The 18,409-nt window shown below is 37.5% G+C and overlaps 2 protein-coding genes across 2 annotated transcripts; one reads left to right on the top strand and one right to left on the bottom strand.

Annotated features, from left to right (window-relative positions):
* Positions 1-1,746: 1,746 nt before the first annotated feature.
* On the bottom strand, positions 1,747-11,822 carry uqcrc2b (ubiquinol-cytochrome c reductase core protein 2b). The gene is made up of 14 exons (XM_083556986.1): positions 11,665-11,822; positions 9,426-9,503; positions 8,409-8,558; positions 8,260-8,324; positions 8,106-8,162; positions 7,893-8,017; positions 6,613-6,710; positions 6,472-6,529; positions 6,206-6,301; positions 3,953-4,152; positions 2,600-2,680; positions 2,426-2,502; positions 2,179-2,332; positions 1,747-2,059 (listed from the first exon to the last, which is right to left on the bottom strand). Exons 1-14 carry the CDS (start codon positions 11,695-11,697, stop codon positions 1,976-1,978), a joined length of 1,356 nt encoding a protein of 451 aa, XP_083413112.1. The 5' UTR covers positions 11,698-11,822; the 3' UTR covers positions 1,747-1,975.
* Positions 11,823-15,330: 3,508 nt separating this feature from the next.
* On the top strand, positions 15,331-17,906 carry snu13b (SNU13 homolog, small nuclear ribonucleoprotein b (U4/U6.U5)). Its single transcript, XM_083555802.1, has 3 exons — positions 15,331-15,548; positions 15,869-15,989; positions 17,321-17,906. The coding sequence occupies exons 1-3, from the start codon at positions 15,546-15,548 to the stop codon at positions 17,581-17,583; spliced, it is 387 nt and encodes a 128-aa protein (XP_083411928.1). The 5' UTR covers positions 15,331-15,545; the 3' UTR covers positions 17,584-17,906.
* The last annotated feature ends 503 nt before the right edge of the window (positions 17,907-18,409 follow it).

Below are 18,409 nucleotides of genomic sequence, written 5' to 3'. Positions count from 1 at the left end.
GATGCAAAGTTTAATTTCTTAACCAATTAGATACAACCTCCACACTCCACTGCACCTCCCTGACATTCACACATGTCTCCATCTAACATTTGGATTATATGTATATTTATCAGACAGACAGACAGACAGACAGACAGACAGATATTTATTGTCATTGCATTGTACAGGTACACAGCAACGAAATGCAGTGTGGCATCTAACAGATGTGCAAAAAGTAGCAATTATGCAAATAGTGCAGATAAATATGTAGCATATTTACAGCATGTGATATATATGTAAGCATATGTACTGTGAATAAATATAAAGGCTATAACACTGCAGAGATGTGTGGACTTCATTGAGAAGTACAAATAGATGGTTCTAAGGCTGTGGGATTGAAGAGGAAATGTGCAGAATTGGAAGGTTATAAGATTATGGCATTTAAGAAATGTGCAAGCAAATTAAACAAGTCTACTATATATATATATATATATATATATATATATATATATATATATATATATATATATATATTGGAAGCATTAAATTGCAAATGTGATTTGTACAATTTTAGTTTGTAATGCAATGCTGAGTTTTTATTTATTTTTATGTATATTTTTTATATTTCTTATCGCTATTCAGACATTATTGTTTACTACTAACTTGAATATTGGTGTTTTGAGAGATGTTCAGGCCTGAGAAGGAGAAGGTTATTCTGAGATTCTTGAATGGTTATTCTTATGCCTTTAGGAATAAAACTTTTTAAGTTTAAGACGTTGAAGGCAACACAAGAAAAAACATCACACGTGTTTATGGATGTAGAATACGAGAATTGAAAAGATTTCCCGTATTTGTGTTAAAAGCAGAATGTTTTGTGATGAACCTATTCTCATGCATTAGAGTTTCAATGAAAGGTAAACCAGGACCTTGTTTCCATATTCTAGATATTATTCATATTATTCCTGATACAACCATTTACTTTTGCACTGGATCATTTTAAGAAATAGAAAAGTTTTAGATTATACTGTAACTGACTATAGAATGATTCAAACAACACCTTCCATGGTTTCTGAGGAACGCATGCATTTTGTTTTAAACCTAACAACTAGGTCATTTAATGCAATGAAAATGCTGACCAAACAAAAATATAAATGTACAGACGCTACACTTAATTTTAACCAGAGAAACCCTCCCTTAAAATGAATTCACTCTTAGCATCTGATTGGAGAAACAAATTATCCATTCAGCTGAAATACTTTGCCACGCCTCTTGTAAGGCTTGCCAAAGGTGTTCTTTACTAGATGGAGATTTCTATCTGACCTTCGATCCAGTTTACCCAAGAGCAGTTGAATAGGATTTAGGTGCAGTGACCAGGCTCAGTGGTTCAACGATGGAGAACACAGCAGCCGACTGTTTACTCTGTTGAAATATGGAATGTAGCCATGTAGTTCTTTCACCATATAACCTACATGTAAATAATGAGTTAGCATGTTCTCCAAAGATGAGCAGTAACTGAAAGCAGAACGAAACTAACTTTGTTACGAAACTAAATGAATAGGCATTGTTTCTCAAACACCATAAAAGTCTAGGGGTTTTCTGAGGGCATGTTTTTTAAAAAAAGAACATAAAAACAGAATCATGCTGAAGAACACAAGAAACTCTACACGGACATTAACCAGGGTTGAGGACCAAACCTGAAAATATGAGAAGGCAACAATAGTATCCACACGTTATTCCCAGACTTAATAAATACCACCAGACACATCCCACGTTTCCCCAATACTCTTTATTTATTAGTTTACATAGTGCTATACATTTCAAATGGACAAGCTCATGGAGGGTCATCTTTTTTTCTCCTCTCAACACCGACTAGACATGGCAGCATTACCACTTTGTGTGAGACACCAAAGTGGGCTGGAACCGTGGTCTTTTTTTTTTGTGATATTTTTTTTAGGATTTAAGAAGAGGTGACAATCATTGGAACACTGAAAGATGTTCAGATTTCATCCACAAAAGGTGTGTTAATCAGATGTCCGCTGGAAGCCATCGACTTCTTCCCAGACACGAACTTCTTCGCCGCCTGAAGACAAACACATTTGTTTAAGTCTTTTTTTTTTTACTAGCAAAAGAAAAAGCGCTAAGAAAATGAAATGACTGTTAATGCATTGCAATAACACCGAAATCTTTCCTGTGCCTTACATTGACAACGTCACTCGAAGACACAGCATCGATTTTTTGGCTAATCGCCTCAGGAGTATGATAAGTGCCCTCGGTCAGTGCCTGTGTCCCAATAGCTTCCCACAGGCCTTCTGGGGTCTCAGTGGACATAAGGTACTCAGCCTTCAATTGAGTCCTGGACACAAAACACAGACATTTCAAAGATTTGAAATCCTAATCCAGCGAGAGAATCCATCAAGAGAAGCTGATATTTTTCTTGGACGCTCACTTGGCTCTGCTCAGATCCTCTGCAGCCAGATTTCCTTGTGCGATAACGCTGACTTGTCCGACGGCCGCTTTGATCACCTGACAAAACAGACGAATACGAGAACTGCATCTGTCAGGCTCCATCAGATAGAATTTTAGAACTAGGCAGTCAACATCAGGTATCTATTTCACTCACGTCTCTAGTAGAATCAGCCTGGGAGATGGTGTACACGCCAAACAGCCCAGAATCAGAGTAACTGGCATTAAACGCAGAGGCCTGTGGGTAAGAAATAATAATCATATTGTGATAGAGTGTCAAAGCTGCTACACCTGAAACTACAGGTGTTTTCATTTGCATTAATTACAAAAAACAAGCACACAGTAAGGAAAGAAAATGAATACTAAAACACGAGATGACAAAAGATATACAAATGATTATTAACAACCCGGATATGAACACAGATCAAAATAACATCGTCTTAACATAAGATTTAAAAATGTCAGCTAAAAACAGCTCGGAGATTAGAATACAGACGCACCATAACCTCTTTAACAAGACTGACTTGCTTTGAAACTTACATTTTACTAAAATAGAAGGGAGAAAAAAAAATAATAATTAAGTATGAAAGAGTTATGGATTATTAATGGCATAAATGGACCGTGTACACAAAAGAAGACATATTTTAAAACGAGTCACAGTGACAGCCAGCCGGGTCTTATCAAAGAAAGTCGATTGCTGGAACTATTGGCTATCAGCAAAAATCTATACTGATAGTTTTTCCGGGTTGTGATATACAGTACTAGAGCAGCCTCTAGTGGCAAATCACTGATGCCACATGCTGTTTATTTTTGATGTGTCTAATTAATTTCGGATGTAACTGTTTTTATTTATTTGTAGTGTTACTTTTTGTTTCACTGTGAATGCATGCCTTACATTTTTCTCAATATCCATTAATTAACAAATTTTTATTTCATTTAGCACATGTTTATGATTCAGTACTGTTTCTTTTAATTTTGTTCAGTTCTATTTAACATGAAATGTTACTAGAGTGCTTACCGATACCCATGTCAGTGTATCAGCTACATTTGGTAAAACATTTAATCCCTTAAAGCCACCCACAACAATATGGTTATTAGATAAAGTGACACTGCTTTAGGGAGAAATCAAGAAAAACTAAATCCAACTTTGAACGTGCACATTAAACAAAAATAAACCCGCGTCCCGAATCATGTGCAACTGTACTACATAGAACGTCAAATACGTCGTCACCTACCACTCTCAAAAAAGCATGAAGTGAACTACATCTCAAAAAAAGTGTAAAAGCAGGCAGAAGTAATACAAAAACAAAATACAAATAAGAGAGACCTGGGTGTAGTTTTGCTAGTAGTGTTTGCTTGCTAGTCTTGTATAAGTTTCTCTTGACTGCCACTGGTGTGAAAAAAACATTTAAGCTCAATCAAGTGTAGGTCACCTGATCCACAAACTCGCTCACAGTCTCATTATTGCTACTTATTTAAGGTGCTCGTTCCGATGTGCGACTTTACTTACGTCAAAGGGCTGAGCCGTAGCCTTGGAGATGGCCTGGCTCAGTTTGCTGGTGATGTTGGAGCCTCTCTTGATGTGCGGTCCGGCTCCTAGAACATGCTGCAGGACGCTGAAAGCTACAGCCTCAGCAGAGCTGGCCGCCGCGCTCTCGCTCACCACGGCCGAATGCACCAGGCTGTCTCCTGTCTGAGCCCGCAGCTCACCTACACAAACAAACATGAAATAAATCATTTGATATTGCTTCACTTTGGTCCTTGGACAAGTACATCACATAAGACTGAAGACAACTCAAACACTATACAAACACCCAATTTCCTCCTAAAATGTAAAAACTTTAGCGCTTATTCAAATCGTTTTTGACATTTATTAGCTGTACAGTTAGCTGTACAGTTTAGAAGGCTCTTTCATAAACATTATTTAATTTTAAACATTAGGTTTATTACAGAACTTTCTATTACTTAACATACAACTGGCATAGGACATTAGGGCAATGTGGAATCCAAAAGTTTATATAAAAAAATTAATTAATAAATAAAAAATAAAACAATTCAAAAGCAATTCTTCCACCCAAGTGACCATTTAAAAGCTATATAAGAAGTGGTGGACATAAAAAAATAAAAAGTCAATGTAATTCATCACTGAACTTAAGTACCGTATTTTCCGGACTATACGCCGCTACTTTTTTCCCCACTCTTTGAACCCCGCGGCTTAAACAACGAAGCGGCTAATTTATGGATTTTTCCTGGGTTTTTCCTGGTTTCACAAACTTCAAGCCAAAAAACTGAGCCCCAAAACATTAGACCAATGAATTTGCTGAACGGGTTCAGGTGAACCAATGAAACTCTTTATATCAATTAGGGTGTGCTCCCACTGAATCGGGCCGCACCACATCATAAATATGGATGAGGTTCCTCTGACGTTTGACCTGCCGCTCCCTCGGACTGTCAACAGGAAATCATTTGTCACGCTGGAAACAACCGGGCATGAAAAAACCCACTTCACCTGTGTTCTGAGCTGCACGGCATCGGGAGAAAAGCTTCACCGGTGGTGATTTTTAAACGCACGACGATGTCAAAAGAAAAACTCCCGAGAGATTGTTGTGAAAGGAAGGAGGAAGACCGTGAACAATGACTTTCTTGGTAGGCTACTGTTTAGATACAAGCCATGTAACAGACACTGTCTTTCATTAAAGTCTGTGTAAAGTTCATTAGATTCACTGTAGACGGCTTATTTATGTTCAAAATAAAAATCTTTGTAAAATTCAGTGGGTGTGGCTTATATTTGGGTGCGCTTAATAGTCCGGAAATTACAGTAGCTTCTTTGTGTATTTATATTCGACTGAAGTATTTCCATTTGGGTAGAATATCTTACATTTTACTCAACTACATTTGGCAAATTCAGTCATTATGTTTTTTTATTTATGAGTGGCTAAAGCTTAACTGGTCAATTTGGGTTGATGTTTTAAACATGTTTTGACTGGCGCTTGGTGGTTTCTACAGATCACCAACGTACAGTTTAGCGACAGTTCAACAGCAAGCAGAACATTTGGAGAGGAATAATTAATAAAAGAAACTCCAGACTCCAACTGGCGACAGTCGTGGATGTTTATTTTTTATAAAATAGTTTAAAAGAAGGTTTGGGGCTCATGATAATTGTAATAGTGTTTTAAAATCAGTCAGGGTTTAACTCATTATCATTCTATTAAAAGACTAATGTGCTAAGATTTAAAGTCTTTTTACATAAAGTTGATTGAGCAAATGTGACAAAAATAAAAAAAATTGTGATGACAGGAACATTTATAGCTTTAATAAATCATAATATTTTGGATACTTAGGTACATTTGAGGGCAAATACTTTTGTACTTTTACTCAAGTAAATGTTTGAAGGGAGCACTTTTACTGGAGAAATATTTAATGTGCTTAGGTGCTTGGCAGCTTTTCTTGGCTGTTAGTTCATTATTGTAATATGTATGTCCAAAACATGCAGAGCATTTAAGCAGACTGGTGGACATGGGGCATTGTTCCAGGGGTGTGCAGCACCCACAGAGTCAAACTTTGTCCGGTAGATGAGAAAAATTTTATTACCCCATCAGAATCAGACCAACCAGACTCATGAGCTGGATATAAGGGATCTGTGGGCCGAAAGTAGCCCGGGGGCTTGAGTTTGACATGTCTGATATGAATGATTCGGATGATTCAGGAATTTGTTTAAGAATGAATTAATTCACAAAGGGTATAGTTGTAATCGAGGCATTACCTCCACGGTACATTGCTTTTGAGCCAACGGCACCTGCTCCACTACGGATGTTCAGGAACTGCTCTCCTACTTGTTTAAGAACAGCGTGGTTCACACCTATACAACAGACATCAGGGTTTCAGACATAATTAATTAAACTTCAGCACTGCTTGTTACTGGCAAATGAACTTCCTGACAAAAATTTGAATTATTTATATTAAAATTGGATACGAGTACACAGAACCAATTCTAAAAAAAATAATAATTAAAAAAAAAATGTAACATACCGAGTCCAACGAGAGCCATTCTTGCACTTGTGAAATTGTTTTGAACAAAAGTGTGCAGCTGTGGAGGAGAGAAAAATGTACAGAAAAATCTACTTAAATGCTTTACAGTGCATCCACAATAACCATGAGTTTGGTTCTCACCTGATCTGTGGTGATTTTGCCCACCATGTACTCGGGGCAGTACAGAGAGTTAGAAAGAGCGTTCTTGTACGCAGCAGCATGCAGATTCTCGAGGAGACCTTGGGAGAACAGAGCAACCTCAACGTTATCCAGAGTGACAAGCTCTACATCTAGGATATTACAGAACGGCTTTGGAGACTTGCTTATGGAACCAACAGCCAGCCAATGCTGGGAGTTTGGATCCACATTTTCAAATCAGTAGCAAAAATGTCTGAATTCCTGAGCCAGGACTTGACCACTGATGAAGCACAGACGCGATCTTCTATGCGCCATAACAAAGCAACATCCAACACATACAGGACTATGAAGAAATAGGCAACAAATCAGGTATATTTATGGTCAGAATTCCATGGTATCAGTGATTTCATATAGTGCATGTGCATATACACGTAGTATAAACAAAAGTATTCGGCTATATGGCTGAAAAAATACACATAATCGTTAATTTTCTAAATATCGGCATCGGGCAGAAAAAAAAAAAACATTCGACAAATCTTTTATTACAATTAGTCTTTTTGTATTATTTCTTCAACAGTAGTTGAGCCCAATGCTTCGAACAGATTTTGAGGTCGACTGATTAATAGGTTTTGCAGATTAATCGTCACCGATAGCTGATTGATGGAACTATCGGCAAAAACTTGTACCGATAGTTTTTCCGGGTTGCTGATACGGCTGAGAAGCTTAACTGTTTTTACACAGTATGAAAGCGACCTCTAAAGGCAAATCACACCACTACGTGCAAATGTCTTTTTTTTCTTTTTTCTATTCGTTTTGGATGCAACTGGTTTTATTGATTTGGAGCGTTCATTTTTGCTTCAGTGTGTCTTATTTTAGCACATTTTCATGATTTAGGTTTTTTTTAGATTTGTAAAAATGTTCAAAACCATTTTACAGGGAGTGAATTTTTCTTTCTTTTTTTAAAATCCAATAGCCATTTTAAAAACGATCTGTTGATTAATCATTTATGTGCAAGTTGGATCCAAGCTGGCCATCATTATTGGTAAAATCAACTATTGATCAAGCTCTATAACTGATGTGTATGTAATAGCTCCTACTCCATCCTTTTGTGTTGTGTTTGTTTCTGGTTTAGACCGAGGCATCTCAGCCCTGTTCAGTTACTGTCAGGTCCTTTAGGCTGGGATCGGATTCTTTCTGAATCCCGATTAAAGTTTTGCCAGGTTGACTAAATGTGTGTTAAAAAAATAAAATAAAATGATAAACTACGTCAACAGAAAACATACCAATCTGTGGGTTCTGGCTGGCGAGGGCATTATCCACTTTTACCCTGGGAGTGAGATCGGACAGCTCCCATGCCCGAAACTCTGGTGCAGTGGTCACATTGATCAGATACTCCATGACTGTATCACTACAATCAGACAAACATACACATAACCATAAATATTCGCACAACACAAAAAATCTAATAAAAACACATCTAAACCAAGTGTGCTTACATGTGATCTCTCAAACAGTCCACCGTGTAGACCATGGTCTCCCTGGTTGTAGACACGCTGCATATATCAAAATAAATAGAAAAAAAAAAACCACACATTTGAAACATACATTGATAAGTAGACAAAACACAATCAGAACAAACAGGACACTCACCCCAGACTTCCTCCAACTGCCTCGATGCCACGGCAGATCTTGAACGCAGAGGCTCCTTTCGTAGTCTAAAATTTCAACAGGTACCTGTTAATATACATATAAAAGCATACACAAATTTTCTTCACTAACTGGAGTAAATCACAACCTACCAGGCCACTCGCCAGCCGGAGCAAGTGTGTGACACCCAGGCTTTCGTGGGGTTCATATCGACTGCCGGCTTTTACGAGGACACCGATGCGAGAGGCTGGGGAATAGTTCTCCAGGGAAGCAATCACCAGGCCGCTCGGCAATTTGGTTACCTACAGGGTTAAAGGAATTAATGAGTATGGAGTAAATGGCTTAGTACTTTTATACCAGTAAGTATTCAAGGCTATAAAATAAATTATTATTCTATAATCTGCCATTTTAACACCAAATATTATTTACTGAATTAATTTTTTTTCCCCTTCTATCGACGTTGCTGGGTGCAAGGTTTCCAAAAGGACCACCACAGTCTGCTGATTGAGTCGGTGGAGCGGTTACGTTATAATAAGGTACTCCAGAGCAGCTGTGAGTCACACTGATGAACCTGGAATGGAAATTCGAAGGCTGTACAGTGTTTGGAAGATGTCAGAATTGGTGGGAAATTTGTACTTATATTTTATATGCCAGACCCAAAAAAAAAACGTTATCGCACCCAAACCCAAAGAGGTCCGACTACACAGGGACTGGAGGGGAGCTAGAATCCCTCTAATCAAAAGTAGAAAAGTAGAATGAAAAGGCACGAGAATTTCATTAATCAGAATTGAGAGAATTAAAAAAAAAAGGGAAAAATAATGTATTTCTTTATTTTGATAGAGAAACTCCAGTAAGTGGTTTTGCTCTTATCTGGAACGGTCACACATGTGCCCAGTAAATTTTTTGGCACTTAAATACTAAGAGTTCTGAGTAGAGGTTGACCAAGAGTGGGGTTTACCGATACCGATAGCTAGGTTGGATCGTACTTGCCGATAACCGATTAATCAACAATGAAAAATTGTTATGTTTCTGCACTTAATCGGGTTCTCCCTTTCATCACACCATTGTTCAGTGTGTAGAAGACCCATTAAACCCTCAGGGCACATGGTTTCAGGTGGCTATGTGAACTTTCTCTATTTAAATAATGTAGAGTGTGAAAACTTACTGACCTGCACCTCCTGTGGCACCAACTTGAGGGCTTCGGAAACCTCAACCTTACGGGCAGCCTGGGCTGCATACAGCCTCTTCTGCAAATTAGAGTGGAAGAAATGACATACAGATGATCTCTAGAAAAGCCTACTTGGTAAATTGACACCAACAAGTAGACATGAAAAATGAACCTTTGAACTGAGGATATTTTGTCAAAGCACAAGACAATCAAAAAAGTTTTTACATTCAGAATGAAAACACATTAAAAACATTAACAAACATTAAACATTTCCATCAGCCTAAAGAAACTAAAGGACTTGTCACCCTGATGACATCTATACAAAAATCACAGGAAAAAAACCCTAATCAAAAAGAAAACGATAAAGCGACGTTGTTTTGAAATGACAAATTAATATAAGAGATTTGGGGGGGGGGGGGGTGTTACGATCCTTACAAGATGGTAGGACTGGCATGTAAGCGATCCATATGCATAAAACAAACAAAGCAACACCTACAGAGCACCATCTTATCACCAGGACTACAGAAGTTGGACCCCAACTTTCCAATAGTATAGGAACTAGAAATGCCAGCATCTAAAACATTTACAGCACCATAAGGATGTAGACTTTAACTCAGGATGAGATTCTATAGATGAAATGATTTGATAATCAAAATATATTATTTATTGGTGCTGTTTTTGATTGTGTAAGTTGTAATCATTTGCGGTCTGAACAGGAGGTTTAAGCGATGATGTTTTGAAGTGACTGATTTACACAATGAAAATGATTCGTTCTGACTGTAACTTGAGGTACAAACTAAACGTGGAGACCCACAAACATGGACTTTAACATAGGGGATTTAAGCAAAGGTCAACATAAGAGACAAGATTAGAGCTGCTGCTACTGATTATTTCAGTATTCTAACAATTGTTACCTCAATTAATTGAGTAATTGGATACGTACTTTCTCTTTATTAAAAGAGCAAAACTAAAAAAAAAAAAGGTCTTAAAACGAACAAGTCTTTTGTTTTTATTTTTTTTTAGAAAAATCTACATTTTTATTGCTGAAACTTCATGCAAGAATATCGGTGAAAACTAAACCCATTTAGTGCATTTAATAGCCAAATTACATCAAATACGGTTGTGTTCAAAAGTTTATTATTTATTTAATCTCAAAAAAATATTAAATCTCACACAGTATCACAATGTGGTTTTCTTGTTTCTGGAAAAAGCTGCTAGAAATTGTCCACGGATTAAATCGGTGTTTATCGCGAACACACAAATAGAATAAATAAATACTTGGAAACTTTGGAAAAAGCGCTCCAGAGTTTAGTGGGCTGTGCGTCAGTAATAATGGTCCGTGGGAAACACGGTGCTCTGTGTTTAGATCATTTGTCTCAATTACTTTTTGTAATCGATTTACTCGTGTTACTTGAGAAATCGTTACAGCCCTAAACAAGATTATAATAAATGTATATATATTATTTCTACTATTGGAGAAGCACTAACAGCAGATAAAGACAGAAACACCAGCTTTTAATGGGTCTGAAGTAGCAAGGCAATGGAAAGTTTATATTCCAATTATTTCCAATGCAATGAAAAGTTGGTGAGTGTATTTAATTGGATGAACACAAGACTAGTACAGGATGGAATAAAAAACACGTGATGAATATATTTCAGGTACAGGAAACAGGTAATAAAGGACGTAATGACCCTGAAATCCAAACTGGGGTTTTAATTTATACACTTGTTGTCACGTGGGGGGAAAAACCAACAACACAAAACCAACCAATGTACACCTTAGACAAAACCTTTTTAAACTAATAATCCAATACAGGTACGAACCACTGATACTAGTCTTTTCAGATCCAATAGAAGTCAATGCAAAGGATGTCATTGATTTATTTACTGATCTATAGGTCGCTAAGGGCGAAGAACTGTCCAGAAATACAGCTGAGAGACTTTCTGCACTAAAGAAAGTGCCCTGGAAGTCAGCAAGGCCAAGAGATCCTGCTATCAGCTCTCACCAAAAACTGAGAGTACAGCCGCATACTAGCGCACTAGGTAGTATGTGAGACCGTTAAAGCGCCATTGAAAGCGTACTATTCTTCCATACTAGTTAGTATAGTAGACAGGAGGAGGTTAGTACGTGCTGTCGGAGAAGCCGAATACAAACTCAACCTGCACGCCTTTACAGCAAATCGACACTATAACCATACAAAAATATATATATAATAAAATATAATAATAATAATTCTTACCGACAGCTGGCTTATTCCCCGAAACCCTTTCATTCTTGCTCTATCTCTCTCCTTCAGGCGGCTGGAGAAGACAATATGGCTGACCTGGACGTCCTACCCACAAGCCCCCGCGTGTCACTCCTTCTACAGATAGTGACGCTCGAGTCAAACACTGACACCTGCTGGATTGGAGCGGAAAAGACACTCCACTAAAATCCACATAAATATTTTTCTCTTCTTTAATGGATAAAAATATATATAATATGGAATATAAAATCAAATGGGCCAGATTATTATTGTGGATATTTTATTGTGCTTTAAATGTATTTATTATCACTCTTAATGCTGGATCAATTTATTTTGTTATTCATATATATATACACTATATTTCCAAAAGTATTGAGTCACCTGAAAGTATGGCATGTGATTTTTGAGAATTGCATTCCACATTTAATCTCAATTTGCTCTTCTAATTCCCTCCACTGCTTATGGATTTTTGTGTTTATCAGCCACAAGGGTGTTATGAAAGGCAGGTACTGATGTAGGTGAGGAGGCCTGGGGGTGCAGTCAGCATTCCAATTCATCCCAAATGTGTTCAGTAGGGATGAGATCAGAGCTCTATATCAGGCCACTCAAGATCTTCCTCTCCAAAGCATGTAAACCAGATCTTCAAGGAGCTCACTTTGTGCACAGGGGCATGGCCATGCTGGAACAGGTTTGGGTTTCCAGTTCAAGTGAATGCAACATGTTATTATAGCTCATCTAAAGACGTCCTGAACAATTGAGTGCATCCAACTTTGTGGTAACAGTGTGGAAAAGAACCACATATAGAAGGAAAGGTCAGGTGTCCCAATACTTTTGGAAATAAAGTGTATATCCTACTAATGGATTATTATAATATCATAATGACATTTTTTTCAAATTCATTGCTATTGAAATCATAAAAATGTACTTACTTATGCATATGCTTGGTGGATGAATCTATCAAATGATTAGGCTACGTTAAGAACTAGAGGTCGACCGATAAAAAAACTAACAAATATAACACTCCATGTAGAATACTACTAAACTTTATTACAAAAAAAACAGTACTGAATCATGAAAATATGCTAAGGTAAATAAATATTATTATATCAATAAATTAATAAATAAATAGTTGCAGTGGTGATGGACAGGTTGACGGACGAGGTCAGGCAGGAGTTTTCCTAGACTATAAAGATTGCGGATTATATTGTGATTTGTGGTGAGAGTAGGGAGCAGGTTGAGAAGAGTCTGGAGAGGTGGAAGTACGCGCTAGAGAAAAGGGGAATAAAAGTCAGTATGAGTAAGACAGAGTACATGTGTGTGAATGAGAGGGAGGGCAGTGGAGTGGTGCAGTTGCAGGGAGAAGAGGTGGAGAAGGTGGAGGAGTTTAGGTACCTGGGGTCAACAGGTAATGGAGAGTGTGTTAGGGAAGTAAAGAAAAGAGTGCAGGCAGGGTGGAGTGGGTGGAGAAGAGTGATAGCAGGAGTGATTTGTGATAGAAGAGTATCTGTGAGAGTGAAAGGGAAAGTTTATAGGACTGTGGTGAGACCTGCGATGTTGTATGGATTAGAGACAGTGGCATTGAGTAAAAGACAGGAGGTGGAGCTGGAGGTAGCAGAGCTGAAGATGTTGAGGTTTTCATTGGGAGTGACGACGATGGACAGGATTAGAAACGAGTTTATTAAAGGGACAGTGCATGTAGGATGTTTTGGAGACAAGGTGAGGGAGGTTTAGATTGAGATGGTTTAAATAGAATAGTCTGTTTACTTTATTTTGTAGCATTTCTCTGACCCTTGCTGCTTCTAGGAGTCTGTTTAAGTTGGAGTTTCTATTCAATCAGATATTAGCCGTCACTCGAATGCATCCGTGTGGACTTAATAGTTTTTTTGTTTGTTTTTTAATCAGTTTATTATTTTTATTTTACAATGACTGACAGAGGAGAAGAAATGGATTTGGTCACAGATATACTTAAAAATAAATTTTCAATACAGACTTTTAAAGAAAAGCTGAACGTCGTGAGGAAAGGTCAGCCAAAACAGCTCAAAACAGTTGTCAAGCGTTATCAAGAACTGTTTACTGTATACATTTGCTTTTTCTTTTACATACAATTTGCACAAAAACACACAATTTGACTTTATTTCAAATCCCCAGGAAACAATTGTCTTTTACTGGAACTCAAAGGTTCAAACCTCCTAAACACAAAACAAGCTCACTGAAAACATGAAGTGCCAAGTTTGGACTTAGAGTCCGGCACCGAACCTTGACCTCAATCCCAATAAACATCTTTGGGATGAACTAGAATGTTGTTTAAACCCCTTCTAGCATCAGAGCCTGATTTCTCTAATGCGCTTCCGTCCGAATTAACAAAAAAAACCACGCCCCAAAATCTAGCAGAAACCCTTTGCAGGATGTTGTGCTCAAGTGTGCTGATTCTAATCACCCATTAGGTGCTGCTTTGCATATACTGACTTAGCTGTGTACCAGAAAAAATATATACACATTATGAACATAACTTTGTGGACACCTGAGCATAAGATTCATGTGCTTTTTTGAACAACCCATTTCACATTTAGTCCACATTTGCTCTTATAAAAGCCTCCAATCCTTTAGAAAGATGTTCCACAAGATTTTGCAGTGTGCTTGTGGAGATTTGTGCTTATTCAGCTATATAGATGTTAGTAAAGTCAGGCACTGATGTGGGGGTAAAGGCATAGGGTGCAGTCAATGTTCACATTCCAACCAAAGGTGTTTGATAGGGTTGAGATCAGAGCTCTAAAGCCGGCGACTCAAGATCTTCCCCTTCAAATCCTGTCAACCATATCTTCATGGGGTTTGCTTTGTCCACAGGGGAATTATCATTCTGTAACAGGTTTGGGTCTCCTAGTTCAAGTATTGGTAAAATGTAATGCTACCACATCCAAAGACATCACATGCGATTGTGTACTTTTTGGTAAAAGTTCGGAGAGGAACCACATATGTTTGGAAAAGGCAGGTGACCCAATACTTTTGTCCATATAGTGTATTTCATGCATGACCAAACACACAATAATGGACAGTTTAAAAGGTCAGGTGTGTACAAATCTTTTAAGATTAAATCTATACTGATTAATAGCAAAGCGTGATATATTTTTTTTAGCAATTCTATTCAAAACTCAGATTTTATTCTGTTTGTGTGTTTACATGTTATTTTCTTATGTGAAAACCTTGTTATAGACATGATTTTTGACATGACTAGTGAAAATTGTGTCATTATTGTACAAATAGATAAGGAAGTGGATAAATAGAAATATTTATCGAATAGTGAAGCGGATCTTAAGTGATCAGATTTATGAAGAACCTATGAAATAAATCAATAAAATTTTACAAATGAATACAAAACCAATTACTGTACGATAATTCCATTCCCATATCCAAAACACCAAACCAAACAATACAATAAATACATTAAAAAATATTTTATTCTCAGTAAGACTGGGGACCAGTTTGATTAATCCAGTTAATATGTTTGGTTTTATTTATTCATTTATTTTCCTGTAGATTATTTTTTTTTTTTATTTCGCATATAAAACATTGCATCACAACCAATTGTGTTCTATAGTTTGTATTTTGCTTTTAATTTTATGGGGGACTTTAGTCGCGGAGACGCTTCCTGTTTCCGGTTAAGAAACAGGAAGCGCATGCGCAGTGCTTTTTTCCCTTCTCAAAACACGTGTTGCGTTAGACAGTAAGTCGGTACGTTGTGCTTTGGCGGTAGTTTTGCAATTCAGTGTATAGTTTGGGTTTTTTTTGTACCTGAAGCTTTTTCTTCAAGCCTGTAAAGTGTTTTGTCCTCCGTGAAGCCTTCGCCGAGAGGACCTGATCTCCAGATCTCTGAAATCATGGTGAGTATCAATGAACCCCACTTACTCAGTTTACATCAACCTTTATCTCAATAAACCTCTGAATGAACAAAGTTGGTTGGTTTTCTAACTTCACATTACTATACATGCTTTTTATGATAAGGCTTTTATGTTTTTTTACGTGCAAATTAAAGTATAAGGATCTGTAAACTGGAGATGTCACGTGATCACCATGGAGTCTGTACTTTGCACAATTTCTCATAGCCAATACCCAAAACTGAGCACTAGTCCAGAAATATTACTGTTTTATTCTTATTTAAGAGCAGTAATAATGGTGCATTTTTATTTGCCTCCATCCTCAGACTGAAGCTGAAGTCAATCCCAAGGCCTACCCTTTGGCCGATGCCACTTTGAGCAAAACTATCCTGGACCTGGTGCAGCAGGCATCCAACTACAAGCAGCTGCGCAAAGGAGCAAACGAGGGTGAGATATGACTGATTTATGATAGAAGAGTATCTGTAAGAGTGAGAGTGAAAGTTTATAGGACTGTGGTGAGATCTGCAATGTTGTATGTTTTAGAGACAGTGGCATTGAGTAAAAGACAGGAGGTGGAGCTGGAGGTAGCAGAGCTGAAGATGTTGAGGTTTTTGTTGGGAGTGACGACGATGGACAGGATTAAAAACAAGTTTATTAGAGGGACAGTGCATGTAGGTGTTTTGGAAACAAAGTGAGAGGTTTGGACATGTTCAGAGAAAGGACATGGGGTATATTGGTAGAAGAATGCTGAGGATGGAGCCACCAGGAAGGAGGAAAAGAGGAAAACCAAAAAGGAGGTTTATGGATGTGGTGAAGGAAGACATGTAGGTAGTTGGGTTGAAAGAGGCAGATGTGGAGGACAGAGGGGTATGGAGACGGATGATCCGATGTGGGGACCCCTAATGGGAGGAGCCAAAACAAGAAGTTGTAGGACGTTTTGGAGACAAGGTGAGGGAGATGAGGTTAAGATGGTTTGGACATGTGCAGTTTGAGCAACATTAGGTTTCTTGGTAGAAGAAGGTTTATGGAGACCGATGATCTGCTATGTTGACCCCTAACTGTATCAGACGGAAAAAGAAGGTCCATCTACACTTTGGGGACAAAAACAAAGTTTAATTGTTCAGACATGTTTCAGATCCTCCAAAATAAGGAGCTTCTTCATGTTCATATACCAAAACAGGACTTTTTATAGTCTGAATATCATATTATGGGGTCTGTTAAGGCTCATTGGAATCCATTTAAGTCCATGTGTAAAATGTTTGGAAATGTACCCCAAGGAAATTCAATTTTTGTCTTTGATAGTATCTATTAAGTTTGAACTCATTCAGCAATAATTCAACATTTGAATTTGTTTTTATTTGTAAAGCACTTTTAACAATGGACATTGTTTCCTAAGCAGCTTTACAGAGATAAATATCAATTCTATTACGCAACTTAATACGTTTAGTGGCTGTACATTTGTTTCTAATAATTGTAAGTTTGTTCCTAATAACCGAGGAAGTGGCAACTGCTAACAAATAAAAAGTAAAAAAAAATTTCCAGCTTGAAACGGCACGTTTTCTCCGTTTTGACGTTTGTGATTCTACGCTCTATTGCGTGTAAAATACGGGTTTGTGATTCGCAAACATTCCGATTTTATTTACACTTTAAAACGTCAGTCTTTTTCTACAATTGAGGTTATTGATCACCCCGAATGAAATAATCTGTAAATGATACGTAAAAATGTTTTGTATTCATGCCCAAGACTGTATTTAACGTTTTCTTGCTCTCATTCGCAGCCACTAAAACACTGAACCGTGGAATATCGGAGTTCATCGTCATGGCTGCTGACGCCGAACCACTAGAGATTATTCTACACCTCCCGTTGCTGTGCGAGGACAAAAACGTGCCTTACGTCTTTGTGAGGTCCAAGCAGGCCCTCGGACGAGCTTGTGGCGTGTCGAGGCCGGTTATCGCCACGTCGGTCACCATTAAGGAGGGATCACAGCTGAAACCTCAGATCCAGTCGGTTCAGATGGCGATCGAGAGACTTTTGGTTTGAGTCTGTTTTTTTTTTTTTATTTTTTTTTTTTACTTCAGTTCAATTTTTTTTTTTTTATGGTTAGTTCTGTTTTCCTTTTATAGTCCTCACGATTAAGATGACGATTTAAAAGAGGTTGAATTGGTATGCAAATATAGTTTTCTAAAAATAAATAGCTTTAAATAAATAATGTTGTAAGGTTTTTTTTTGTAGTTTGATTTGTTACATTGCTGAATTATGTTGCATTTAAAATGTACCTTTACGTTGATTCTTTAGAGTTTTTTTTTGTACAACCTTTTATTCTGGGGACCTCATTATGCAACAATAAATTTTAGAAAGTGTGATCTTGTGTCTTTTTTTTGGGGAGGATTGGGATTATTTATAGTTCAGTGTTGACAATTAATCTAGACATCTCCATTTCTTAAGTGTGTATATCATTCCTGCGAATGAGGGACATCTTACAACTTCAGATAAGAACTGTGTACCTACAGGCTGTCCAGTGAATACACACTGTATATACAGTGATATGTACAGTACATGGGATTTACATACAAAAATAGCATGTGATGGTATGGTATATATTACATTGTATAATAATTTAACTTTCGTCTCCCAACAAGCTGGACTTCTAGTAGTTCCTAGAATAGCAAAGTCCACTAAAGGTGGTAGAGCATTTTCACATTTAGCTCCTAAACTCTGGAATAGTCTTCCTGACAGTGTTCGGGGTTCAGATACACTCTCCCAGTTTAAGTGTAGATTAAAAACATATCTTTTTAGCAAAGCCTACACATAACACACATCACACACATCACATCACAACCTTGTGCTCCAGAACATCTGATCACAT

This window comes from Silurus aristotelis (genome assembly GCF_946808225.1).
Source record: "Silurus aristotelis genome assembly, chromosome: 12".
NCBI lineage: Eukaryota > Metazoa > Chordata > Actinopteri > Siluriformes > Siluridae > Silurus > Silurus aristotelis.
This window is presented reverse-complemented; position numbering and strand designations above follow the sequence as displayed.

Coding starts and splice junctions, on each gene's coding strand:
- uqcrc2b (XM_083556986.1), bottom strand. CDS start 11,697: ATGAAAGGGTTTCGGGGAATAAGCCAGCTGTCG. Junction 8,325..8,408: donor TCCGGCTGGCGAGTGGCCTG/GTAGGTTGTGAT, acceptor TTGAAATTTTAG/ACTACGAAAGGAGCCTCTGC. Junction 8,163..8,259: donor GCAGTTGGAGGAAGTCTGGG/GTGAGTGTCCTG, acceptor TGATATATGCAG/CGTGTCTACAACCAGGGAGA.
- snu13b (XM_083555802.1), top strand. Junction 15,990..17,320: donor GCGCAAAGGAGCAAACGAGG/GTGAGATATGAC, acceptor TCTCATTCGCAG/CCACTAAAACACTGAACCGT.